This window comes from Pan paniscus, chromosome 20, assembly GCF_029289425.2.
Source record: "Pan paniscus chromosome 20, NHGRI_mPanPan1-v2.0_pri, whole genome shotgun sequence".
In the NCBI taxonomy this organism is placed as follows: Eukaryota; Metazoa; Chordata; class Mammalia; order Primates; family Hominidae; genus Pan; species Pan paniscus.
The window spans coordinates 60,459,472-60,486,126 of record NC_073269.2 but is presented as its reverse complement, the minus strand read 5'-3'; the positions used below and the strand labels follow the sequence as shown (position 1 = coordinate 60,486,126).

General features: G+C 54.9%; 2 protein-coding genes and 1 long non-coding RNA gene across 18 annotated transcripts; 2 read left to right on the top strand and 1 right to left on the bottom strand.

Moving 5' to 3' along the window:
• Nucleotides 1–700: 700 nt before the first annotated feature.
• LENG9 (leukocyte receptor cluster member 9) lies at nucleotides 701–2,785 on the top strand. Its single transcript, XM_008955601.5, has one exon. The coding sequence runs from the start codon at nucleotides 998–1,000 to the stop codon at nucleotides 2,435–2,437; it is 1,440 nt and encodes a 479-aa protein (XP_008953849.3). The 5' UTR covers nucleotides 701–997; the 3' UTR covers nucleotides 2,438–2,785.
• On the bottom strand, nucleotides 2,511–15,601 carry LENG8 (leukocyte receptor cluster member 8). 14 transcript variants are annotated; one of them, XM_055103739.2, is made up of 16 exons: nucleotides 15,463–15,601; nucleotides 13,384–13,476; nucleotides 12,500–12,674; nucleotides 12,013–12,114; nucleotides 11,045–11,155; nucleotides 10,019–10,271; nucleotides 9,610–9,751; nucleotides 9,135–9,338; nucleotides 8,457–8,735; nucleotides 8,236–8,376; nucleotides 7,781–8,066; nucleotides 6,855–6,956; nucleotides 6,701–6,769; nucleotides 6,471–6,600; nucleotides 6,182–6,389; nucleotides 2,511–3,761 (listed from the first exon to the last, which is right to left on the bottom strand). In XM_055103739.2, exons 2-16 carry the CDS (start codon nucleotides 13,419–13,421, stop codon nucleotides 3,599–3,601), a joined length of 2,403 nt encoding a protein of 800 aa, XP_054959714.1. In that variant the 5' UTR covers nucleotides 13,422–13,476; nucleotides 15,463–15,601; the 3' UTR covers nucleotides 2,511–3,598. The 14 variants fall into 14 exon arrangements, with proteins under 14 accessions (XP_054959714.1, XP_054959715.1, XP_034802270.1 ...); XM_055103740.2 differs by having other exon boundaries at nucleotides 9,610–9,748; XM_034946379.3 differs by having other exon boundaries at nucleotides 15,459–15,596.
• LOC129394750 (uncharacterized) lies at nucleotides 15,563–26,260 on the top strand. Of its 3 annotated transcripts, none has more exons than XR_008622109.2 (2): nucleotides 15,563–16,604; nucleotides 19,607–26,260. It is a non-coding gene; the product is annotated as an uncharacterized LOC129394750 (long non-coding RNA). The 3 variants fall into 3 exon arrangements; XR_010110935.1 differs by having other exon boundaries at nucleotides 17,504–26,260; XR_010110936.1 differs by having other exon boundaries at nucleotides 15,563–17,569.
• Nucleotides 26,261–26,655: the final 395 nt, after the last annotated feature.

The following is a 26,655-nucleotide window of genomic DNA, read 5'->3' as shown; positions in this document are numbered from 1 at the left end:
CCAGAGGGATGGGGCCGAACATGCAAATGATTTGGACTGAGGGGCCAGGTTCTCGTAAGTTTCCCAGAGGGGCGGGGCCGCAAATGTAAATCACTTGGACTGAGGGCGGGTCCAGGTTCTTTAAAGACGTCCCCTCATGGGCGGGGCACACAGGTATCACCGGGAAAGGGGCGGGGCACCACATGTAAATCACCGGGAAAGGGGCGGGGCACCACATGTAAATCACCTTAAAACGGACAGGGCACACATGTAAATCACTTGGGGAGAGGCACACACGTAAATCACCCGGAAAGAGGCAGCACAAAAGTATCACTGGGAAAGGGCCAGGGCACGCATGTAAATCACCCGGAAAGGGGCGGGACACATGTAAATCACTTGAGAAGGGGAGAGGCACTCGTAAATCACCCAGAAAGGGGCGGGGCATTACATGTAAATTACCCTGAAAGGAGCGGGGAACACATGTAAATCACTTGGGAAGGGGAGAGGCACACATGAAAAAAAATCACCTAAAAGGGGTGGGGCACTCGTAAATCACCAGGAAAGGGGCGGGGCACCACATGTAAATCACGGGGAACGGGGCGGGGCACTACATGTAAATCACCTAAAGGTCGAGGCACACGTAATCATCCTGAAAGGGGCGGGGCATTACATGTAAATCACCCAGAAAGAGGAAGCACACATCAATCACCGGGAAAGGGGCGGGGCCAGGCTCCCAAGAGCTCCGGGAGACCGAGACTGCCGCAGCCTTTACGCAGCTTGCTTTCCTGGCGCTGGGGGAGGGCGCAGCCGGGAAGTCCCAGAGCAGCGGTGTCAGGCTCTCCACCAAGGAGGGACTGGGCCAGAGTCCTCGCGAGGGCACGCGGCGTGGTCCCCAGAGCTAGGCCGGAGCGCGGGCCGCTGACGCCACTGTCGGGTGAGGCTCGGTGCATCCAAGGGGAGCCGCCCTCCCTGCGGGGCGACCTGGTCTGCGCGGCGGGCGTGCCAGTTCCCCGCACCCATGGCAGCGGCCAGAGAGCCGGAGTTGCCGCAGGAAGCCCCCGCCACGGAACCCGCGCCCCCGCCGGCCTGCCGCTTCTTCCTGGAAGGCCGCTGCCGCTTCGGCGCCCGCTGCCGCCAGCCCCACCCTGGGGCGCCGGCGCCGCCTGGCCGCGAGGCGCAGCCGGAGGCCGGGGCCAAGAAGCCACCGCTACGCACAGCCGCGGACGTCATCCAGCGCATCCGCTGGGACCCGCGCCTCGACCCCGCCGACTTCTCGGTGGGCTACGTCGACCGCTTTCTGGGTGTGCGCGAGGAGCCCTTCAGCGCCTTTTGCTGGGACCAGCCGCTGGCGGCGCTCGGGCCGGGCGTGCTGGCAGTGCCCCAGCACCGCGTGCGCTTCTTCCGCTTCCGTGGCCGCCTTGTGTGGGACCGCGCCTCGCGCACCGACCTCGTCTTTGGCTCTGGCTCGGCGGCGGGACGCGGGCCCACCATCCTGGACGCACCGAACACCGAGGGCGCCCACGGGGCAGAGGATGCCGAGTGGACACTGGCGGGGACAGGTCAGGAGGCCCAGGCTGCCCCCAAGCGAGGGAGCACAAGGCCGCTCTGCACAGGGCACCAGGAACCAGGCGTGGAGGAACCCGAAGAGCTGGAGGCGGCCCAGGAGAGGGCGCTGGGCACAGCTGCTGATTTGGGAACACTGGCCCCAAGAGGACGCCTCGCCGGAGGGACTGAGGAGGCACTGAAGCCAACAGCAGCCACCAGGACCACATTGCTGGGGGGCAAGGAAGCACAGGCCCTGGGAGTCCCAGGGGGCTCCGCTGAGACGACAGAAGCCGAGTGGGGTCCTGCGGCCTGGCCCGAGGACAAAAGGGCCCGCCTTAGTGTTGCAGCCCCTTGCCAACCGCGCCCCACACATTTTGTGGCCCTCATGGTGACCGAGCCTAGGCTACAAGCAGAAGTGACCAAGGCCCAGGAATACCTGGTCCACGTGGCCCCACATTGCGCCAACTTCCTAGTGCCCTCTCAGAACCTACACCTGACCCTGGCCCTGCTGCGACTGGCAGGCGCTGGGGAGGAGGCCGCTGCCATTGGAGCTCTGAGACGGGCCCTCTTGGCCCCGGGGCTAAATGCACCCCCTCGGCTGAGCTTTAGAAAGCTGGTCCTCCTGGGCCCACATGTGCTGTGTGCCCCACCCTCTCCCACACTGGAAAGCATGGCACAAGTGCTGAGCCAGAGGCTGGAAGCCGAGGGGCTGAGTACGCTACAGTCTCCAGGGCAGCTGCACCCCCACCTCACCGTGGCCAAGGTGCCCCATGGTTCCCAGGTCCACCTCCCCAAGCTGGAGTTCACCCTCAGCCAGGAAGTGGGGTGCCAGCCCCTGCAGACACTCTGGCTGTGCCGTATAGGGAGGACAGGGGGGCCTTTCCAGCCCCTGGCTGAGATCCCCCTGGAGTGACACCCCCAGACCTCTGGAGGAGACAATGGATGCAAACAGCCCACACAGGAAAGACAAAGCAGGAGCGTGCACGCTCTCTCTTTCTCTCTTTAATTTTGGTTTCTCTCAAGCTTCCAAATGGTGCTCAGTGCTCCAAGGAAAGGAAGGAAGGAAGGAAAAGGGGGGGAGAGGAGGGGAAGGGGAGGCAGAGGAGGAACATCTGGAAAAAAAGCAGCCTGACAGTCCAGCTGTTTGCAAACTCATAGCACATCCTCCAGTTACATGGCAGAAGAGGGAGGGAGGGCGGGCCAAAAAGAAAAGGGAGAGGAGGAAGAAAAATAACTTAAATAAACACACACACAAAGAAAAGAGAAGGCAACATGACGTGAGCTGGTGATCCATGAAGGCAGGGAGGGAGGGGAACCATTTTACCTGTGCTGAACCAAGGGAAGAATGCGGAGAGGGAGGGAGGGAAAGGGGAAAAAAAAATCAGAAGAAACATTGGGGGCAGAGGGAGGAGGGGACACGGAGACAACTTTATACAACTTGAGACGAGGCGGCCCGGCCGGCGTGTCCTCAGTGCGGTGTGGCGGCGAAGGATCTGGTGCTGGTGGTGCTGGCACTTCAGGGTGGGGGGCCGAGGACGGGCACAGTCTCTAAGCAGCTCCCCCACCCCAAACACGGAGGCCCCAAGGGGCTGGGAACAAGAGTCTGTGGCGAAGCAGGTGAGGCAGCGGGCGGTGGGCGGGCTTGCTGGGTGCCCCCGCCGCAGGCGGGCACGGGCTGGACGGCCTGTCTTCTTTCCACTGGCCCCCCGGCATGGGATGGGCCAGGGCGCCGGGTCGGGTACCGGAGTGCAAGCTCGAAAGAGAGAGAGAGAAAACACTGAGACAGCATTAGTGGAGTGAAAGGCGGACACAGATGAGCCTGCAGACCATGCCCCCAACCCTCCGCTGCCCATCCCCTCCTCCCCAATCCCATCCCTCTGAGGCAAAAAATAAAAACGTAGAAAAATCTCTGTACAGACTCCCCGGTGGGAAAACGGGGGCAGGGATGGTGGCTCTTCCTGGAGCGCACTCCCCACAAATAAATTTACAACCCAAGTCCACGGCTCAAAAACAGAATCCGCAAAGGCAGCGCTGGGGGCTGCAGCCCCTGCCCCCGCCCCTCCTCGCTGGGTGCTCAGAAGGCTGACAGCTGCGCCAGGCTGAGGCGGCAGTCGATGCTGGAGTTGTCCGGGCCCGTGTAGGCCAGGCCCAGGGGCTCTAGGAAGGCCCGGCAGGCGGCCTCGCCCTCGAAGGCCAGCTCGGCCTGCAGGTAGGAGACTGGCAGCGCAGGGCGGAAGCTATGGAGACAAGAGGAGAAGGTGATGAGGCGGGCGGGCGGGAGGGCAGGGGAGGGCCCCACGAGCGGGGAGGCCCCCCCATTCGGGTACCCACAGGATTTCCTCAGCACAGTACCTGCTGGCTTCCCCACCCGCCTCCCAGCCTCCCCACCTCAGGGGCTCGGGGGGGCCCGGGGTGGGGTTAGTGGCCCCAGTCCCCAGCTGTGCCCCCCCTCACCCTCACTTACCTGTGCAGGGGGCCAGGGAGGAGAAGGGACAGGCAGGGAAGGGCCCAGCAGGCTCCTCCACTGGCTGAGGGGCAGGGGCCAGATGGAGGGAGCAGCACGCGGCAGGGGATGGGGATGGCAGGGCTGCCAGGGCCACCGTGGGGACCCAGCCCTCGCTGCTTCCCCTGCCCTGCATTACAGTGTCTTTGGGAAGCCAAGCACAGGGGTGCCAGCTAGCACTCACCACTACACACTGAAAGCAGTCACTTCCGGCTGCTGCTAAAAGACACTACTGACTGAGCATCTAGCACGAGCCAGGTCCTCAGAGCTCCCTGAACCCTCTTCCACAGGGTGCAGCCCTACCCTTTCCACACACACAGGAACCCAGGCACCGAGTGAGGGGCACTAAGTCCTAGAACCCGCTTCTGCTCCAAAGCCAGAGCTTTCCTGGAAGCCCTGGGATCAGAGCCCACTCCGTCTCCCAGTCTCAGCTGGCAGGGCAGGGTCAGCCTCCTTGGGGGGAAGGTGCTGACACAATGAGGTCAATGACAGACTAGCGCCCCACCCACGAGGGGCACTCATGGCTATGTTCCCAACCAAGGCCAATTAGGTATCAATTAACAAGGACACTCGCCCAACCACACACCCCTGTGTAGCACAGAAGCTTGAGAGCCACCATTCATGGGGCCCATCATGGCAGCAGACTAAGCAGCCTCCTGCCTCCCCTTCCTTCTAACTTCCCAAGCTGGTCATGGAGCTCTGTGCACGGCACCCCACACCCTCGTCTGCTCCTGTGACTCCTACCCTGGCTCAGCCTCTCCCTGAAGTTGGCTTGACCCACACTAGATTCCAGAATGAGTCTCCTAACCTCCAGGCTGACGGCCCCTCCCTAGCTCCAAACTATGCTGTGACTATGACCTCACACGGAGGGCCACCTGGCCAGGCTCTCAAGGCCTCCATGCTGTGACTATGACCTCACACAGAGGGCCACCTGGCCAGGCTCTCAAGGCCTCCATGCTGTGACCATGACCTCACGTGGACAGCCACCTGGCCAGGCTCTCAAGGCCTCCATGCTGTGACCATGACCTCACGTGGACAGCCACCTGGCCAGGCTCTCAAGGCCTCCATGCTGTGACTATGACCTCACACGGAGGGCCACCTGGCCAGGCTCTCAAGGCCTCCATGCTGTGACTATGACCTCACACAGAGGGCCACCTGGCCAGGCTCTCAAGGCCTCCATGCTGTGACCATGACCTCACGTGGAGGGCCACCTGGCCAGGCTCTCAAGGCCTCCATGCTGTGACCATGACCTCACGTGGAGGGCCACCTGGCCAGGCACTCAAGGCCTCCATGCTGTGACTATGACCTCACGTGGACAGCCACCTGGCCAGGCTCTCAAGGCCTCTTCAGTCTACCGGTCGACCTCTTCGACCAGAATTTCTCCACCTTGGCAAGACTGAGCTCTGAGGCCCAATGGCAGTGGCCGGGCAGCATCCCTGGCCTCCACTCACTAGATGCCAAGAGCATCCCCTTGCTGTGACAAGCGAAAACCTCTCTTGACATTGCCCAACGTCGCCTGGGCACCTCAATCACCAGACAGAACCATGTGTCTAAACATGAGTCAAGCAACTCATCCCCACCCACAGCAAGCCAGGCGCAATGTCTAGTGAACGAAGGACACTGCAGGGGCATGGCCTGACCAGGGGCCTCTGGCACCGCGCCCAGTGTGGCCTCAACACAGGTGTCTCCCTAAGCGTTTCTGGTGCTCTCAAAGGAGCTGAGTGGGACTGGGCCTTGTCCTGTTGGACCAGAGGCTGTCTAGATGGTCTCTATGGTGGGAGCACAGCGACAAGCTGAGAAAGCAGAGACCTCAGGGTTCTGAGGAAGCCCAGGGCAAGGAGTGAACTATGGGGTCCAGGCAGGAGAGAACAGGAGGAAGAGACACACAGATGGGGTGGAGAAGAGGCCCCAGAGGCAGTGAGCTGGGAACAGTGGGGAGAGGGAGAGGAGTGACCCGCAACACAGAGGTGACCAACAAGGAGAGCAAGAGGAACTGGAGAGGGGAGGGCTGAATGGAGAAAGATGATGGGGAAGCAAGGACCAGGACAAGGGTTGGGGGCTGGGGGAGGCCTGCGGCCAGGAGCTGGTCTGAGGGGCGGTGCGAGGCAGAAGGATGGGAAGAGCAAAGGCAGAAGGGAGCTTGGCACCACATACGTTTTGATCATGGCCTTGAGGGCGACCTTGCGCTCCCGATCTGCAAACTTGTCCACGAGGTAGCCAGACATGCAGGGTGCATGGCAGTAGAGCCGGAAAAAGCGGTGGTAGTTGCCCAGGGCCCAGGCTGTCCTTAATGCCAAGGCGTGGGCCACGCAAGGATCTGCCTTCAGTTCTCGTGTGAGGTATGCCAGCTCCGTGGTGATGTCTAGCACCAAGACAAAGAGGGTGAAGTCAGCAGGGCTCAACCCTGGGTACCATGGCCTCTGACCTGGGGACTGGGCCTCACCTCCCGAGTTCTTGGTAAAGATGTAGTAGAGGATTCGGTAGGCAGTAAACTCGCCCACATTGCCAGGCAAGTTCTCGGCGTACAGCGACTTGAGCTGCGTCTGGCACTGGTTAAACTCTTCATGGTCACCCTGGAAGGCAGAGGCACCGAGGGAGGAGAGCAGAGTGAGGGTGCTGAGGGCAGAACGGCAGCAGGAAAGGGGCTGGGGAGGCCCGCAGAGGCCAGCTCACCTTCTCCAAGGCGATCCGGGCATGGGTCTCGTACACCTCCACCGTGAACTCGGTGCGGATGCCCTGCACCTGGGGCAGCGGGGCGAGAACAAGAGTCACAAGGAGCGGGAGGCAGGACTGGCTGAGGCCAGGCCCCTCCCAGCGCGAGCCTCACCGTCAGATCCTGCCGGATCGACTTCATCTGCTCGCAGGCAAACGCGTAGTCCTGCTTCTCTTTCCAGTGGCACTTGACCATGCACAGCGACTTTTTCAAAACCTGAAAAAGGGAACTGAATTCACACTCGGAGTACAACTCAGGTAGCGTGGCCAACGGCTTCCACTTATTTGGTGGGAGAGTTGCAACATTAAAAAAAAAAAAAAAGGCCAGGCGCAGTGGCTCACGCCTGTAATCCCAGCACTTTGGGAGGCCGAGGTGTGTGGATCATCTGAGGTCAGGAGTTTGAGACCAACCTGGCCAACATGGTGAAACCCCGTCTCTACTAAAAATACAAAAATCAGCCAGGCGTAGTGGCAGACGCCTGTAATCCCAGCCACTAGGGAGGCTGAGGCAGGAGAATCGCTTGAAGCCGGGGAGCAGAGGCTGCGGTGAGCCAAGATCACGCCATTGCACTCCAGCTTGGGCGACACAGCCAGACTCTCTCCCAAAAAAAGAGAAAAAAACCCCACAAGACATGGGTTAAGAGTGGCCACCTCCACACCCATTTCCCTATAAGCACATGGCTGTTCACAGGTTCTGCAGCAGAACAGTGACTACGGCAAACACTGAAAGCACAGCCCGCCACGCCCCACAGCCCACGGGCCTGGGAGAAGGCTTTATGCTCCGTGTCACCTAAGCCAGGAACCACGGCCCAGAGGTCAAGCGATTCGCCGGCCAAGCTGCACACCCGCCACGCGGGGCTCCAGGGCCCCAGAGCGCCTTTGCGCTCCTCTCAGAACGCCGACCAGCCGAGGCGTCTCTGGCCGAGCTTCCCCTGCCATACCAGAGCCCCCGTGTGGCCTCTGCCACCCTCCCTGGGTTGGCTCTCCAAGTCCTGAGCCAGCACGGCCTCACAGAGTAGAACTGCCCTGCTGGGCACTTACTGCCACAGGGCGCACGGTGGACGGGTCGGGGGCACAGGTGAGGCGCAGGTAGTGCTTGGTGATGTCAGGGCAGGTGCCCACGATCTGCAGCTCCTGCCAGTCAGGGTCAGCCCCACTGCTCTCCAGGCTGCTCATCTGCAGCACCAGGGGCTCGAGGCGCAGGCGGCGGGAGTGTCCGTGCTGGAAGCGGGCTGCCCGCTTCTGCTTCTTCAGCTCTCGCTCCGGGTCCTCACACTCCAGCGCCGCCATCTTCTTTCGACTGCGCTTGGTGGGCGCCAGATCGTGCCTAGGAAGGGATGAGGGGCAGTGAGTGCGACAGGCGTCTCCAGCCCCCCTCCAGCCTCGCCCCTTTGGCAGCTGGCTGTCCACCTGTCCGGCCCTCTTCCTCCTCCTCCCAGGGCCCCCAGGACCCTCCTCCACCCTGGCCTGTGTGTCGAGCCCTCACACAGTCTCACCTCTTCCCACGCTGCGCCCTGCCTCGGCCCCGATCCATATGGGCCCCTCGACCGCCCCGGCCCTTAGGGGGCGGGTTCCTGCGGCCCACAGGGTGACACTCATTCCCTGAGTAGGAGCTGTCGGAGTCTGAGTGGGAGTCACTGCAGGAAGAAGCAGGAGGGTCAGGCCTGAAACGCCTCCCCGCTCCCTCACACACCCCCCCAGCCGGGAGCCTCAGTACCTTCTGCGGAAGTGGCGCGTCGGGGACCTGGAGGAGGAGCGGGAGCGGGAGTCTGTGCTGGAAGAAGAGCTGTTGTCCTTCATGAAGACGTTGCGGTTGCCAAACTTGGTGAAGCTGTTGCCCCGGGCTCGACCGGCACCCCCAGCCCCGGGCGTCCCTCGCTGGGACGGGGCACCCCCGCCCCTTGTCGCCGAGCCCGCGCCTCTAGGAGGGTGAAGGCTGCTAGCGGCCTCCCACCGTTTCTTCTTAGGGCTCTCAGCCACAGGCTCCCGGGTCAGCCTGAGAATACAGCAGGGCAGGGCGTCACCAACCCCGCCAGACACTGGCAGGACAGCCACCACCACCTCCCTCAATGTACCGACCCACCTCCGAAAGGAAAGGCACTTTCCCCAGGCGGCTCAGCTATTACAGTGCAGAAATGAGACGCAAACCCAGGTTTTCCATCTCCAGAGGGTGCGCTTAACCACTGAGCAATGCACACCTCTCCAGCATCCATGGTCCCCACCCCACCCGACTGGCCTCCCTCCAACCAGGACTTCATTCCCCCAGGATCCAACTTTCCGGTTCATTTCTCTTTGGAGCTCCTGGTACCTGGGACCCGCAACTCTCCTACCTCCATACCCAGCCCATGCCTCTCACAGCACCACCCTCCCACCTATGTCCCCCACCCAGACTAACCCCGGCAAGGGCTCCCGGCTCCAGTCAATGGTATAGGCCGAGCCGTCCTGCAGCCGCGCCTGCAGCACCTCCTTGAGCAGCTTTTCCGTGCGGTCCTTGTCCTCCTCTGACTCACAGGCGGTGAAGCAGCGCTCCACATACTCTTTCATGTCCTGGGGCCAGTCATCGGGTTTCCCAGACAGGTTCCCCCGGGCAGAGGACCCGCTGCGGGAGGACAGATGAGGGGCTCAGTTGGAGAGGATCCCAAACTCAAAAGACCATCCCCACCGCCACTGTGAGCTGACACAGCGGGACACAGTCCCCAAGTTTTCCTTCTGTCTCCTTCAGTGCTCACAGCAACCCCCAAGAGAGGGTCCTTCTGCCCTTTTCAGAGGCGCACATTGAGGCTCAGGGTGGGCAGCTGGCCAGTGGGACTGGGCCATAGACGCTGAGTGCAGAGTGTGGGGCTGCGACGGGGCAAGGGGGCAGACGTCACCTGTGGTTCTGAGCTTTCTCAGGGTTGGGCTGGGGGCCAAAACCGCTGTGCTGGCCCTCTGCGTTGGAGCCAAAGCTCTGGGTGGTAACAGCAAAGGGTCGCTTCTGGATGTTGAACTTGAGACCTCCAGTCCCAGGGGCTGCTGTGAGGGCAGCGAAAGCTATGGTTAGGCCCTTCCCCAGCACATCCAGGGGTCCCCAGGAGACGGGAGGAAGTGGAAATGCAGGGAGGAGTGGTCAGGTTCTAGAGGAGGGCTCCAGCACACATGTGCCTGGTCCAAAGCAGCCCCACCCCCAGCCTGGCGATCACAACACCCAGAAACAAGGAGCAGCACACACCACGGGCCTCACACCCAGGAGCTCTGTGAGGGCCCAACCGCTCGGACCTCCACGTAGCTCTGCCAACTTACGCTTCATGCGGTTCCACAGCTGTTGGCCCTTCTTGGGCTTGGCAGGTTCAGTGTAGGTGTGTGGCCCATAGGCCTGGCCCGTGGCGGGCCCCGCCTGGCTGTGCTGTGTGGCTGGAGCTGTCCCAGGCTGAGGGCCACTGTTCAGCGTGTGAGCCCCATGTGGGGGATTTGAGGGCTGAGGGGGCTGAGCCGACGGCAGCTGCTGAGGGGGAGCCTGGTAGGACATGCTCTCATCCATGCCGGGGACTGGGGGCTGCAGAAGGAAGCAGGCGCTGAGCACGGGAGGCAGATTCTGGGGCTGGCGAGTGGCACTCAGCCCTCGCTGTGAGGACGCGGTGGTCACAGCACTCAGCACTCAACCCTCCCGTGACCTTCCCAAATGTGAGTTCATTCGAGTCCTCAGTAACTCTGTGAGGTTAACATTTGTTAACAGCCCTTTTCACAGCTGACAAGGCTCCAGCTCAGAGACTAAGCAACTTCCCAGGGCCCTAAGCTATGAAGCGGCAGCTGGCAGCGTTTCAATGCTGGAGTAACAGCCACCGACAACACACCCACTCCAGCGCTACCATCTGAGCACAAGACACACATGAGCACACACACTCATGGAGCCCGAGGATGAGGCTACCATCCTTCCCGCTTTCGAGAGCTGACTGAGATGCGTAATTACACCAGGGGTGGGACAGCTGGGATTCAAACCCAGGTCTACCTGCCTCCTGTGCACCAGCCCGGCCATTCCTCCAAGCTGCACCTTCAATGCAAAACCCAGCCCGTGTGTGCACGCCTGTGGGTGACCATGCTAGGGAAAAAGATGAGCTGTCTTTCAACATCTCAGCCCTGGCCTTGGCTCAGCCTTAAACCCACCCCAGGTTCAAACACTGTGCTCTGTCCTCCTCATTTTCAGATCAGGAGTTGCTTGGAAGGAAAAAAGCAGCTTAAGGAGTACAAGCCATTCCTCATTGACAGCTCATTCAAAAATCTACACTTCCTCTGCTTGAGCAGGGTATGGGAGCTGGGCTAGGATGTTACCTGGTTCAGAGTCCCTTGGTGTTGGGGTGCGGATGGCTGCTGGGGTGTGGCTGAGCCATAGGAGCCGGCCATCCCATACTGGGAAGGGGAGCCATAGCTCTGGTACATGCTCTGCAAAGGCGCAGGGAGGGAGGGTTTAGTGGGAGGCCTACCCTTTCCGCTTCCCCAGCCTGCTCAGGAACTACACCAGCCATGACCCTCTACCAATCCCTCACCCCTTTCTCTCTCCACTATATTAATGCACCACATCCTCTCATATATTAGGAAAAGAAAAACCTCTATCAATCCCACATCTCACTTAGCTAGTTCTCGGAAGAATATAAGCAACAATACTGAGTGCCAACTCTTCTAAGCACTACGACAGAACAAAAGGAAAACCCATGCTGTAATGAAGCTTGTGCTGGAATTACATGCCCGGCTGGAGACATCAACATGTAATACATCCAGCAATAAGGATCATGAAACAATAAGATGGCAAAGAAAGGGAGAGGGACAGGCTGCGAGGCAGGAATGCTACTTTCAATCAGTGTGTCAGGTAGAGGCTCTCTGAAGGCGGAATCTGAGCAGAGACCTCCAAGAGGCGGCAACACAGGGAGCACTGCAGCCAGGGCAAAGCGAGAGCGGGCCTGGCGGGTGCGGGCATCAAGGAGGTCTCTGCTTCGATGGCCATGGCAGAATGAGCGTGAGGAGAGAAGGGACCAGAACCGGGTATGTAGGACCTTGTGGCTCATGGCGGGGACCTAGGAATTTACCTCCTGGGCAAGTTAGAGGGTTTCTGAGCAGTTATCACTGCGATCTCCAGTCCATCCACCACCCGGCCCCATCCCGCAGACTCCACTTCACCTCGCTCCGCCCCAGCCCGTCCCGTCCCAGCAGACTCCACCTCGCCCCGCCCTTCCCCGCCCCGCCCCGCCCCGCCCCGCCCCGCCCCGCCCCGCCCCGCCCCGCCCCGCCGGCTGGGGACTCACCATGGGATAGTAGTAGCTGTAGGGGTAGGCATAGTTGTACTGCTGGTACCACTGGTAGTACTGCTGCTGCTGCAAAGCTGAGGCTTCTGCCTGGGACACGTACTATGGAAACAGAGAGGCACATGTGCCATCAGCAGCCCAAATCCACAGGCACACAGCCCCCAAAGGGCAAGCCTGTTTACTGGTGGCCAATTGCCAAGGGATGAAACTGGGTCCATGTATCTGCAAAGTGAGCCACTGTCTCTACCATGAGACTCACGCACGTTAGAGACCAGGGGCATGGGCATGGCCTCCCTCTTCAGAACCACATCACGCCCTAATTTCCTCAAGGAAACAGAACTTTTTCCCGTTCAGATTTAGATACCCTGGAACGTCTTTTTATGTTTCCCCTCAGAGCACCCCGTCTGAATGATACAAGAGGACGCCAGACTGTGTCCCTCCCACAACCTCTAGCTCAGGGTACCCCAGCCCCACAAGGCCTTCTCACCTGTGCACTGGCCACAGGCCCATTGCTGCTGGACTTGGCAGAGCTGCCACCAGCTCCTGACTTGCTGATGCTGGCCAGGGCCTGGCGGGCCTTCTCCCACTCCGGGTTCTCGTGCATTGGCGTCTCCATGCCATTCTCTCGGCCTGCCCCAGCCACCATGCTGTACTGAGAAGACCTGCAGAGAGAGAGGACATCAAGTCACACCTGTTCTCCCCACTGTACACAGGTGGGCAAGTTGGGAGCAAATTCCAGCCCCTGGATCCCATATCTAACTGTTACTACCAATCTAAGCCTAAGTTTTCTGATCTGTACTATACTGACAAAGGGTTTCTGCTTCAGAGTCTGCTGGGAGGGATAAATGAGATCACCCACTTAAGGTACTTATCCCAGAGCCTGGCACACAGCAGTTGTTAAAACCAAACAAACAAAACAATTAACAGAACCCACAGAACTGAACACAAGCCCTGGCACCTCCTAGGGCTATGTCTTTCATGAATCAATGAATTCTGTCTGACATCACCCCAGTCGGCAGGTTATCACACTATTTTGAGAAAAAGTAAGGAATCAGCAGAAAAACAAATAAATGACTGTGTATTGAGTGTTGGGAAGCTGCCTCCTAATTACACTTGCTTGAATGAATCATCACAATTCTCCAAAGCAAGCGCTGTACTGTGAAAAACGAAAGCTCAGAGAGGTGAAGGCTTGCCCCTCTCCATACCACAACCAAATGCTTCCCTCTGTGTTTGCCTCACCACCACCCCCACCCACAGGGATTGTGGCATCACTTCCCCTAAGGCCACGGGAGGTCCCACCCCAGAGGACAGCACTGGGTCTTGCTTCCTCTTTCCCTCCCGACTGGCCTCCATCCCTCTCGCCTCACTAACCAATCTGTGCTACGTTGATCACCCACGTTGGCCGCCATCTGGACCTTGGGGTATAAGGGGTGGACCTCGGGAGCCAGACTGCTTTTTCACTGTCTATGAGAAAAAGAATGAGTTAGGGACACTTAAGGGGGAGCTAAAAACACGTCACAAAGTGGGGAAGAAAAGTAGATGGACTCAAGAGAAGCCAGGCAGAAAAGGGGAGGCTGGCTGAGAAGCCACTGGGGTCAAGGATCTGAAGAGTTCTGGGTGTGGACTAGAAAGGCTGGAGTGAGGGGAAGCCCCTGGCCCCTTTGTAGAGCTCCAGGTGGAAAACGAAGGATTTGGAAACAGGGAAGCCAGAGCAGACTTCCCAAAGGGAAGGAGAAGGGTCTGAAACCCATGTGAGCAAAGAGAGGGTGTGATGAAAGGTCCAGAGGGTAGGGGTGCCTCCAACAAGGGGAAAAGGTCTAAAAAAAATTCTAGGGGCCAGGCGCGGTGGCTCACGCCTGGAATCCCAGCACTTTGAGAGGCCAAGGCGGGCAGGTCACCTGAGGTCGGGAGTTCGAGACCAGCCTAACCAACATGGAATAACCACGTCTCTACTAAAAATACAAAATTAGCCGGGCATGGTGGCATATGCCTGTAATCCCAGCTACTAGGGAGGCCGAGGCAGGAGAATCGCTTGAACACGGGAGGCGGAGGGCGGTGAGCTGAGACTGCGCCATTGCTCTCCAGCCTGGGCAACAAGAGCAAAACTCTGTCTCAAAAAAAAAAAAAAAAAAAAAAAAGCTAGGGAATACGGGTTGTGAAAGGAACCTGAACCAAGAGGATGGATGCTATAATGAGAAGAGTCTGAGGGAACCCTTAAGGCTGAGAGGGTGGAAAGGTTTCCGAGAACTCTGTGAAAAGGGAGGCCTTTCAGGGAGCATCAAGGGGGCTGCAAGAATATTGGAGAAGAGAAGAAAATTTTGAGAGGAAAAGGGGATTTTCCGGAAGTTAAACCTGGAAGCAAGTGGTCGTTGAGCGTTCCTGAGAATGCCAACGTGAACCCCAACGTGAAGAAATGGGTTCTTAGCACTGACAGACTGATTTCAAAAAGGTCTCCGAAGGGCAGTAAAGAGACCTACGTGGGAGTCCTCAGTGGGACTACCCCTGCCTGCTTCCACGGGAGGTTCCCGGAAGCAGGGGTAGGGCTGGGAGAGAAGAGGGATCACCTTGGTTGGGTGTCTGGACATAAAGCTTTGGGAATGCCAAAGACGACCCAAAACATGTTCAACGAATTAAGAGTGGGGTACAGAGAGAACTGGAAGAAAAGTGGAGTGTCTCCGGAGCAAGGATTCAGGAGCCTAAACTCCCGAGAGGGAGTAGCTGATAAGTAGGATAATTAAACCCGCAGGAGAACCGGAATTCTCACGAGTTGACGGGATAGGAACGGGAGTCTGGAGCTGGGGAAAAGCCCTAGAAACGCAAAGGCTTAACTTAAACAGGACACAGGGCGTGGGTGGAGACGAGGGATCGTGGCGGGGACACAGGAAGAGGAGCCCCAGGGCAGAAGGGAGATTAGAGGTAAGGTCAGGAGTTGGGGGCTGGACAGAGGACTCCCGGACGGGTCTCAAGAACAGAGACAGGCATCAGACGTAAGGCCTGAGGTCCCGGGAGCACCTGGCCGTCCCGCAGGCTGGGCGAAGGCAAAGGAGGACGCCGGGTGGAGGAGGCCGCCCGGATCCCCACGACTAGCCACGGAGCCACTGCCCAGGCTGCGACTGCGCACCACGCCCCAGAAAGACGCGCAGGAGCCGCCCGTCGCCCGGGGCAACACCCGGTCAACGGCGAGTGAGGGGCGCCCCGGGGCCCCGAGAACTCCAAGGGAGAGGAACGGTAAGTAGAAGACGACGGCGCACGCGCGCTAGTGCCCGAACGCGCGGCCCCAGGCCCGGTGCGCAGGCGCAGTGGCTGCCCCTGCGCCGCCACACCCTGTCGACGCTCGCGCGCGGCGTCTGCTGCTGCGACGGCCGAGAAGGCCTCGGGGCTCGCGGGGCACAAGACCAAAAGGAGATGCTATCCCCGCCCGCCTGCTCGCCCGCCGCTCCCCTTACCAACCAGGACCCTTCGCTGCAGGGACACGCCAACAACCACCCAGGCGATCAGCAACACGGCCACGACACCGCTGTGCCACCCGGCTGGCTCTGGTCTTCTTTGGCTTCGACGTCCTGACCGCGGCGTCCTGACGTCACGCGGTGGCCTTGCACCGCCTCCCTCGGCCCTGCACAGCCAATGAACGCCACGAGCTACGCTTGAGCCCGCCCTCCTGCCCACGCACTTACGCATGAACATTTTAAGGCAGACCGGAAGTCTGGGTGGGGACGGTGGCCCCGAGGGGACAAGCGTGGCCGCATTAGCTCTTTCTGCCTCCCACGCAGCCTTATTTTTTTTATTGTTGTTTTCTTGTTGCTGTTGTTGTTGTTCTCGGAGACGAAGTCTTGCCTTTGCTCTGTCGTCGCTCACGATAGAGTACAGTGGCGTGATCTCTGCTCACTGCAACCTCCGCCTCCTGGGTTCAAACAATTCTGCCTCAGCCTCCGGAGTAGCTGGGATTACAGGCGCGCGCCACTATGCCCGGCTAATTTTTGTGTTTTTAGTAAAGACGGGGTTTCACCATGTCGGCCAGGCTGTTCTCGAACTCCTGACCTCGTGATCCCTCCGTCTCGGCTTCCCAAAGTGCTGGGATTACGGGCGTGAGCCACCGTGCCCGGCCGCAGCCTTGTTTTGACTGAGTCAGTGGGAGCCATTACTGTTCCTAAATGTAAACTGGCGCGACAGGAGTTCCGAGATTGTCCACAGCACGGTGATGTGGAAGCCCTGGGGAGAGAATGATAAAGAAAGGGGATGAGGAACAGCTCCACCCGGAAGAGCGGGCTTCCCTAGCAAATGAATCTGGAAGGGCGCAGTGGAGGGGGCACGGCGAGTTCAGATGGACCGAGGCTGGAAGCTGACGCGGTTGGAGGGGGATGGGTGTAGCTGTTGGCAGTGGCGCTGGGGTGGAAGTGTGTGGGGTCACAGATGTGTAAGGGTGGGCGCGGAGCAGACCCCCGAAGGTCCCTGAGGTCAGGCTGAGGCATTGGACCAAATCCGTACATAGGCATTTCTCTGAACTGCGCGCCACCTTTTGAGTGCCATCTGTTTCCGTCCAGGACTCTGATACAACTATCCAGTCCGCTGCAGGGACCGGTCACTGTGTCACAGTAAGTGGTGGGATTTAAGAGGCAGTTTTCCTCCTCATGTTCTACCATTATGAACTTCTAGCTTGAAAAATACATACCATTTTCATAACTACGTATTATTTTGTTAGTGCTAGCATAGTAGATCTTTTTCCGTTATTTTACTCTGTGGGGGGGGGTTGTTTTGTTTTGTTTTTGTTTTTGTTTTCTTTTTGGTACTAAGCTTTTTGTTCTGGAATAATTTTGGATTTATTCAAAACGTTGCAAAGACCGGGCGCGCTGGCTCACGCCTGTAATCCCAACACTTTGGGAGGCCGAGATGGGTGGATCACCTGGGGTCAGGAGTTCAAGATCAGCCTGGCCAACATGGTGAAGTCCCGTCTCTACTAAAAATACAGAAATTAGCTGGGCGTGGTGGCGCGTGCACCTGTAATCCCGGCTACTCGGGAGGCTGAGGCAGGAGAATCGCTTGAACCCAGGAGGCCGAGGTTGCAGTGAGCCGAGGTTACGCCATTGCACTCCAGCCTGGGCAACAAGAGTGAAACTCTTGTCTCAAAAAGAAAAAAAAGTTGGAAAGATCATACGCAGTCCAGCATGTTTTATGCCCAGTTTCTTCTGATGCTGTCATCACAAGCACCAACAAAAGTGGTTTGTTGTAGATACTGACATGATGCATTACTGTAACTAAAACCCAGACTTTACTGGGATTTCACCGCCTCTTCCTCCAATGTTTTCTTTACATGCCAGAGTACAAGCCAGGACCCACGTTCCATTTAGCTTCCTTTTACCTGTTGTATTTAGGGTGGGTTTCTTGTAGATAGCATGTAGTTGGATCTTGCTTTTTTTTGCCCAAGCGAACAGTCTCTGCCTTTTAAAAGAGGTGTTTATAACTGTACTTTTATTTTTTATGTCTTATTCTTTAGCATTCTGTACACAGACACAGCGATAAAATGAAATGACTGGAACTTAAATGTGAAAACTCTTTACAAGTAAGCCCACAATTAGATACATTTATCTTACATGTCAGGAAAAAAAAAATTATGAAAACAGGACAAATTATATCACAAAAGAACCCCAAAGTAGAAAAAATACCTAAGAAATGTGTCTAACCATGAAAAGTACTGTTCTCTTGGTGTCTTCACATCGTGTCTTCTGTGTACTTAACTACAAAACATTGTTGCCTCTGATTAATGCACCCTGTACTTATTTTTCTGTTGTCCAGTTACATATTTGGTTGGTTCCAGGGCTATGTTCATGTAGCCATCCAGGCAAACCAGCACCCCTCCCTTAATCCACTTCAGAATTTTACCCCAACTGTCTGATGATTTGCTCTAAGAAGTCACTAGGGGGTTGCTTTTTTAAAAAAAATCTATTATTATTATTATTTTTTGAGACGGCTCTGTCGCCCAGGCTGGAGTGCAGTAGCACGATCTCAGCTCACTGCAATCTTTGCCTCCCAGGTTCAAGCAATTCTCGTGCCTCAGCCTCCCAGTAGCTGGGATTACAGGCGTGTACCGCCACGCCCAGCTAATTTTTGTATTTTTAGTGGAGACAGGGTTTCACAGTATCTCGAATTCCCGACCTCAGGTGACCCACCCGCCTCCACCTCCCAAAGTGCTGGGATTACAGGCATGAGCCACTGCGCCTGGCCAGTAGGGGGTTGCTTCTGAAAACTTATTTTAATAATCTTGGATAGGCCAGGCGCGGTGGCTCATGCGTGTGATCCTAGCACTTTGGGAGGCCGAGGCATGTGGATCACCTGAGGTCAGGAGTTCAAGACCAGCCTGGCCAACATGGCGAAACCCCGTCTCTACTAAAAATATAGAAAAATTAGCCGGGCGTGGTGGCACATGCCTGTAATCCCAGCTACTCAGGAGGCTGAGGCAGGAGAATCGCTAGAACCCTGGGGGGGTTGCAGTGAGCCCAGATCATGCCATTGCACTCCAGCCTGGGAGACAGAGTGAAACTCTGTTTCAAAAAATAATAATCTTGGGTGGCAGGAAACCTAAGTCATAATCCCGGCTCTTTTACTTAACCAGCCGTATGACTTGGAAAACTCGTTTCCCTTCTCTCAGCTCCAGATTCCTCATCTTGCAGCTGGGATCCAGAGCTCTCACTCCAGGAGCCCAGTCACAGCAAAAACCAAAACTGTACTTTTTTTTTTTCTGGAGACAGGGTCTCTCATTCTGTCACCCAGGCTGGAGTGCAATGACGTGATCTCTGTCTCAGCCCACAGCAGCTTCAACCTCCCAGGCTCAAGTGATCCTCCTGCCTCAGCTACGCAGTGTATGGTATTTTGTTACAACAACCAGAATGTAGTAAGGCATTTATTGAAGGATATCTTGGTTCCTTCCAAGTTTTTGGCAGTGATAAAGAAAGCTGCCATAAACGTGCACGTGCAGATTTCTTTGTGGGCAGAAGTTTTCAACCCATCTGTGTAAATCCTGGGGAGCACTGTTGCTGGTGCATATTCTAAGAGTATGTTTAGGATTATGAGAGACCGCCACACTGTCCTCCAAAGTAGCTGTACCATTCTGCATTGCCAGCACCAATGAAGAAGGGTTTCTGTTGCTCCACATTTCTGCCAGCATTTGGTGGTGCCAGCATTTTGGATTTGGCATTCTAATAGGTATGTAGTGGTGTCTTGTTTTTTTTTTTTTTTTTTGAGACAGAGTCTCACTCTGTCTTCCAGGCTGGAGTGCAGTGGCATGGTCTTGGCTCACTGCAACCTCCGCCTCCTGGGTTCAAGCGATTCTCCTGCCTCAGCCTCCCGAGTAGCTGGGACTACAGGCGTGCGCCACCACGCCCAGCTAATTTTTGTATTTTTAGTAGAAACGGGGTTTCACCATGTTGGCCAGGATGATCTCGATCTCTTGACCTCGTGATCCACCTGCCTTGGCCTTCCAAAGTGCTAGGATTACAGGTGTGAGCCACCGCGTCCGGCCAGTGGTGTCTTGTTTTAACGGACAGTTCCCTAATGACATACAGTGACATCTTTTCCTGTGTTTATTTGCCATCTGTATTAGGGTTCTCCAGAGGGCCAGAACTAACAGGATATATGTATATATTGAAAGGGAGTATATTAGGGAGAACTGGCTCACAGGATCATCAGGCAAAGTCCCACTATAGGCCATCTGCAAGCTGAGGAAGGAAGAAGCCAGTCACGTCTCAAAGTCCAAAAGCCTCAAAAGTAGGGAAGCCAACGGCGCAGCCTTCAGTCTGTGGCGGAAGGCCCAAGAGTCCCCGACACACCACTGGTGGAAGTTCAAGAGTCCAAAGGCCAAAGAACCTGGAGTCTAATCTCCAAAGACAGGAAGTATCCAGCGCAGGAGAAAGATGAAACCCAGAAGACTCAGCAAGCCAGCCCCTCCCACCTTCTGCCTGTTCTAGCCACACTGGCACTAACTGGATGGTGCCCACCCACACTGAGAGTGGGTCTTCCTCTCCCAGTCCACTGACTCAAGTGTCAGTCTCCCTGGCAACACCCTCACAGACACACCCAGAAACAATCCTTTTTTTTTTTTTTTTTTTTGAGACCGAATCTCACTCTGTCACCCAGGTTGGAGTGCAGTGGCACCATCTCGGCTCACTCCAACCTCCGCCTCCCAAGCAATTCTTCTGCCTCAGCCTCCCGAGTAGCTGGGACTACAGGCACGTGCCATCATGCTGGCTAATTTTTGTATTTTTAGTACAGACAGGGTTTCACCATATTGGCCAGGCTGGTCTCAAATTCCTGCCCGTCTTGGCCTCCCAAAGTGCTGGGATTACAGGTGTAAGCCACCATGCCTGGCCCCTTTTCCTATTTTTTAATCAGATTGTTTTCCTGTTAACTGAGTTTTAAGAGCCCTTTGTAAATCTTGGATAGCAGTCCTTCATGAGATAGGTCTCTTGCAAATAGTTTCTCCCAGGCTGCAGCTTTTCTCATTATATTAAAAATGTTTTTCAAAGAGCAGAGGGTTTTGTTTTGTTTTGTTTTGTTTTTTGAGATGGAGTCGCGCTCTGTCGCCCAGTCTGGAGTGCAGTGGCGTGATCTCGGCTCACTGCAAGCTCCGCCTCCCGGGTTCACGCCATTCTCCTGCCTCAGCCTCCTGAGTAGCTGGGACTACAGGCACCTGCCACCACACCTGGCTAATTTTTTGTATTTTTAGTAGAGACGGGGCTTCACCGTGTTAGCCAGGATGGTCTCGATCTCCTGACCTCGTGATCCGCCCGCTTCGGCCTCCCAAAGTGCTGGGATTACAGGCGTGAGCCACCACGCCTGGCCTAGCAGAGGGGTTTTTTTATTATTATTTTAATAAAGTCAAGCTTGTAAGTTTCTTTCGTGGATCATGCCTTTGATGTTGTATCAAAAAAATTATCACGGCTGGGTGCGGTGGCTCACAGCTGTCATCCCAGTATTTTGGGAAGCCGAGGTGAGTGGATCACTTGAGGCCAGGAGTTTGAGACCAGCCTGGCCAACGTGGCAAAACCCCATCTCTACTAAAAATACAAAAATTAGCCAGGCGTGGTGGCGCACACCTGTAATTCCAGCTACTCAGGAGGCTGAGGCATGAGAATCACTTGAACCCAGGAGGCAGAGGTTGCAGTGAGCCAAGATTCTGCCAGTGCACTCCAGCCTGGGCGACAGAGTGAGACTCTTGTCTCAAAAAAAAAAAAAATTCACAAAACCCAGTCATGTAGATTTTCTCCTATGTTATCTTCTAGGAGTTTTATAGATTTGCATTTAACATTCAGCTCTGTGATCCATTTTGAGTTAATTTTTGTGAAGAGACTAAGGTCTGTGTATAGATTTGATTTGATTTATTTATTTTTGGCATGTTGATGTCCAGTTGTTCTAGCACCATTTGTGGAGAGAAGTTTGGAAGTTTGAGCATTTTTTATGATACCTTTTTTTTTTTTTTTTAGACGGAGTCTCACTGTCATGCAGGCTGGAGTGCAGTGGCACAGTCTCGACTCACTGCAGCCTGCACCTCCCAGGTTCAAGCAATTCTACTGCCTCAGCCTCCCAAGTAGCTGGGATTACAGGCGTGCACCACCACACCCAGCTCCTTTTTGCATTTTTAGTAGAGACAGGGTTTCACTATATTGGCTAGGCTGGTCTCAAACTCCTGACCTCGGGATCTGCCTGCCTTGGCCTCCCAAAGTGCTGGGATTACAGGTGTGAGCCACCACGCCCAGCCTTATGATACTGTTCTATCTCTGCTCTGTGCCCACCACCACACCCAGCTAATTTTTGTATTTTTTGGTAGAGACGGGGTTTCACCATGTTGGCCAGGCTGGTCTCGAACTCCTGACCTCAGGTGATACACCCGCCTCAGCCTCCCAAAATGCTGGGATTACAGGTGTGAGCCACTGCGCCTGGCCTTGTCTTCACTTTTGTTTTTTTGGGGTTTTTTTTGAGAGGGAGTCTTGCTCTGTCGCCCAGTCTGGAGTGCAGTGGTGCGATCTCGGCTCACTGCAAGCTCCGCCTCCCGGGTTCATGCCATTCTCCTGCCTCAGCCTCCCGAGTAGCTGGAAATACAGGCGCCCACCACCACGCCTGGCTAATTTTTTGTATTTTTAGTAGAGACGGGGTTTCACCATGTTAGCCAGGATGGTCTCGATCTCCTGACCTTGTGATCAGCCCGCCTCTGCCTCCCAAAGTGCTGGGATTACAGGTGTGAGCCACTGTGCCCGGCCCACTTTTGAAAAACAGTTTCAGTGAGTATCGAATTCTAGGTTGACTACTTTTTTCTTTTGCTACTTTAAGAATTTTCTTACACTGCTTTCTCACATTGTTTCCAGTGAGAAATCTGGTGGCATCCTAATTTTTGTTCCTCTGTTTATAAAATCTTTTTGTTTTTCATCTGGCTGTTGTCAAGATTTTCTCTTTGTTACTGGTCTTAAGAAATTTGATTATGATGTATCTTGGTTTATCTTTGTGTTTCTTCTGCTTGGGGTGTGTTGAGTTTCTTGTATCTTTGGTTTTATAGTTTGTATCAAATTTGGGAAATTTGGGGTTATTATTTCTTTAAACACTCTCTCTGTTCCTTTCTTTCTCTCTCCTTATGGGCCTCCAGTTACACATATATTAAAATGTCCCACAGCTCACCAGTGTTCTTTTCATTAAAAAAAAATATATTCATTCCTTCTGGGGCAGGGCATGGTGGCTCATGCCTGTAATCCCAGCACTTTGGGAGGCCAAGGCAGTAGGATCACTTGAGCCCAGGAGTTTGAGACCACCCTGGGCAACATGGTGAGACCTCATCTCTACAGAAAATTTTTAAAAATTCGCCAAGCATGGTGGTGTGTGCCTGTAGTCCCAGCTACTCGAGAGGCTAAAGTGGGAGGATCGCTTGAGCCGGAGAGGTTGAGGCTGCAGTGAGTCATGATCACGCCAGTGCACTCCAGCCTAGGTGACAGAGTGAGACCCTGTCTAAAAAGTAAAAAAAAAAAATCATTTTTTTAAATGTTTCATTTGGACAGTTTCTAATGTCTTCCAGATTTTTTTTTTTTTCTGCAATGTCTAATCTGCTGTTCTAGGGCTGGGTGCAGTGGCTCGCACCTGTAATCCCAGCACTTTGGGAGGCCGAGGCTGGCAGATCATTTGAGGTCAGGAGTTTGAGACCAGCCTGGCCAACATGGTGAAAGCTCGTCTCTACTAAAAATACAAAAATTAGCTGGATGTGGTGGCAGGTGCCTGTAGTCTCAGCTACTTGGGAGGCTGAGGCATGAGAATTGCTTGAACCTGGGAGGTGGAAGTTGCAGTGAGCCTAGATCATGCCACTGCACTACAGCCTGGGCAACAGAGCAAGACTCTCCCCCAAAAAACAAAAATCTGCTGTTCTAGCCAGTACATTATTTATTTCAGACATTGTAATTTCTATCTGTTGATATCCAATTTGGGTTTTTTTATATCTTCCGTATCTGTAAAGAACTTTTTGAACGTATGGAGTACAGTATAATAGTTGTTCTAATGTTCTTACCTACTAATTCTAACTCCTGGGTCCATTTCAGTTGAATGATTTTTATCCTCATGATGTGCCCTATTTTCCTGCTTTTTGCATATTTGGTGACTTTGTTGTTGGATACTAGACAATATCAGTATTACCTTGTCGAGCACTCGTTACTTTTGTACGCCTGTAAATATTCTTGAGCTTTGTTTGAGAATGCAGTCACCTTACTTGGAAGCAGCTTGATCCTTTCAGGTTTTGCTTTTAAGATTCCTCAGGCAGGACCAGAACAGTGTTTAACAGGTTAGGGCTGCTTATTCCCCACGGCTGATGTAAGACCCTCTCCGTGTTCTACCCAGTGTTCCTTCAGTTATGAGGTTCTTCTGGCAGGAACAGCGCCTTGTCAAGCCCTGTGTGAGTCCCCAGAACTCAGGCGCTATTTCCTTCAGTCCCTCCAGGTGGTTCTTTCCCTGGCATTCTAGTCTGCAGTAACAGAGGACCATGGACTGGTGGCTCAAAAACAACAAACACTTATTTCTCACAGTTCTGGAGGCTGGAAGTCCAAGATAATTTATTTTTATTTATTTATTTTTTGAGATGGAGTCTCGCTCTGCTGCCCAGGCTGGAGTGCAATGGCGTGATCTTGGCTCACTGCAACCTTCGCCTCCCAGGTTCAAGAGATTCCCCTGCCTCAGGCTCCCGAGTAGCTGGGACTACAGGCACCCACCACTACACCCGGCGAATTTGTGTATATTTAGTAGAGACAGGGTTTCACCATGTTGGCAGAGCTGGTCTCGAACACCTGAGTTCAGGTGATCTACCCACCTCAGTCTCCCAAAGTGCTGGGATTGCTGGGATTACAGGCGTGAGCCACCACGTCCATGGAAATTTTTTGTATTTTTAGTAGAGACGGGGTTTCACCATGTTGATCAGGCTGGTCTTGAACGCCTAACCTCCGGTGATCTGCCCACCTCGGCCTCCCAAAGTGCTGGGATTACAGGCGTGAGCCATTGCGCCCGGCCCATAACTGCATTCTCAAAACAAAGCTCGAGAACAAAGCTCAGACTCACTGCTTTGTCTCCTCTGCTGACGGAGTCCTCCCAGCTCCGCCTCAGTCTTCCCTCCCTGTCCCGTAGTCTAGAAACTTGTAACAGGACCCAGCGGCAATTTTAGGGCTTGCCTTGATGTTTCCCGTCCCTCAGGGATCACTTTCTTGTTGAGTCTTGACCACTGTTGTTTTCTTGTATTTACTCTATTTTTGGGGGGTCAAGTCCAGTCTCTGTGACTCCATCCTGGTCGCAGTGGAAGCCCCCATAGGTAACATTCTAAAAATAACACTGGATTTTCCTTTTGTAAAGTTTGGGTAAAGTGCCTTTTTTTTTTTTTTCTTAAGACAGAGTCTCACTCTGTTGCCCAGGCTGGAGTGCAGTGGTGCGATCCTGGCTTACTGCAACCTCCACATCCCGGGTTCAGGTGATTCTCCTGCCTCAGCCTCCTGAGTAGCTGGGATTGCAGGCGCCCGCCACCATGCCCGGCTAATTTTTGTGTTTTTAGTAGAGACGGGGTTTCACTGTGTTGGCCAGGCTGGTCTCAAACTCCTGACCTCAGGTGATCGCCTGCCCCAGCCTCCCACAGTGCTGGGATTACAGGCGTGAGCCACGGCGCCCGGCCAACTTCTTGTTGAGAGATCACCCCCAGGCTCATTGGCATGGGAGATCAAGCAGCTGAGTCTCAAGGTACTTTGCAGCCGCCCAACAGCCAGCGGATGCCTGTGCTTGGGAAATGGGCTCAGGGGCACTAGAGGGCAGTGTTTGAGAGGAAAGAAGTCAGCATAGCAGCAGGGCCGGGCCTGGGGCAGACAGCCCACATGGTCAGGAAAAAGTGAGTGAACGCATGTGGCCCCCAGAACCCCTCCCTGAAATTGCAGTTGATTTTTATTCCCACCGTCAGGCCTACATATCTAAAGCTTCCTCTGAACGCTCCTTGCAGTGCACAAAATAGAAATGATTGACAGGCACAGAGCAACGGCAGGCCCCACGCTGTACACCAGCGTCTGGCACTGTGGGTCACCAAGCACCAACTCGATCCCCTCGGAGCCAGGTGTGTGTTGAGATTCAGACTTTTTCAGTTGCAAAGGCAATATGATCTCTACTCCACAGGGCACACGGCACCCTCAGTGCTCAGCACAGCAGTGTGCAGCAGCCTGGTTAACTTTTCTTCAGGGAAGTATGTGAACGTTCACACCAAGCGTGTCAGTCATGTCTGTAAGTCATCTCCCACCAACACAGGTCAGGTTTTCCTGCCCAGTGAGCTTGGGGATGGCTTGACTTTGGAGCTCTTTGGATCTGTGGATTTTGGAATTTTGGATTTGTGATACCCATTTGATCAAAGAGGCAACCAAAGTCTAACGGGTCAAGTGACTTTCCCATATCCGTGAAGGTCGTGAGAAGCAGGACCAGGATGGTGGCCTGGGGTGTCTCGAATGATAAGCTGGGCCCTTCACTGTGCAGGCCCCTCTCCATCAGTCCACTCTGCCACTGCTGTCTGCCACACCCTGCTCTGATAGCTCCTCTCTGCCAGGCTTTTCCCTCACATCCTCAACTCAGCCAAGAGCTGGTTTCTTCCAGAGAGCCCTGCTGTGCAGCCAGTTATTGGACTTCTCTTTTTGTGGATGTTTGTTTTCAGGGTTTAGCTGATCAAAGTGGTATCGTTGTAACAGGCAGCTCTAAATATAAGTCTTCAGAAGCCTGTGTGTCTTTTTCTGTAAATCAATTCCCAAAAGCAGGATTGTTGGGGCATGGGGTGTATGCAGTTTTGATCTGATCACATACAAGCGCATTTTTTTTTTTTCAAGGGATGGTGGCAGTTCACAGCCTCAGGAGAAGTGTTTTGAGTGCCTGTTCCTCCAGGTCCTCGCCCGCCCAGGATGTCACCACTCTTGTTAATTTCATTGTGTCTAGGTAGTGAAAAAGTGTAGTTTCTCATTCTTTCAAATTGCATTTCCCAATTATTAGAGTTCGAATCTTTTTGTCTATTTACTGATGTTGGAATTTTTACTTTATTGAATATTCAACTCAGTTGATTACTTTTAAATGGGTTGTCTTTTTCTTAGTTTATGAAAGCTTTTGTAGATTATATCTTTT

Excerpts from the sequence above, each read along its gene's own strand:
- LENG8 (XM_034946375.3), bottom strand. The coding sequence starts at position 13,421 with ATGGCGGCCAACGTGGGTGATCAACGTAGCACAGATTG. Across the intron at positions 9,752-10,018 it reads GCTGTGGAACCGCATGAAGC|CAGCCCCTGGGACTGGAGGT; the intron begins GTAAGTTGGCAG and ends CTGCCCTCACAG. Across the intron at positions 6,601-6,700 it reads CCCGGATCGCCTTGGAGAAG|GGTGACCATGAAGAGTTTAA; the intron begins GTGAGCTGGCCT and ends TCTGCCTTCCAG.
- LENG9 (XM_008955601.5), top strand. The coding sequence starts at position 998 with ATGGCAGCGGCCAGAGAGCCGGAGTTGCCGCAGGAAGCCCCCGCCACG.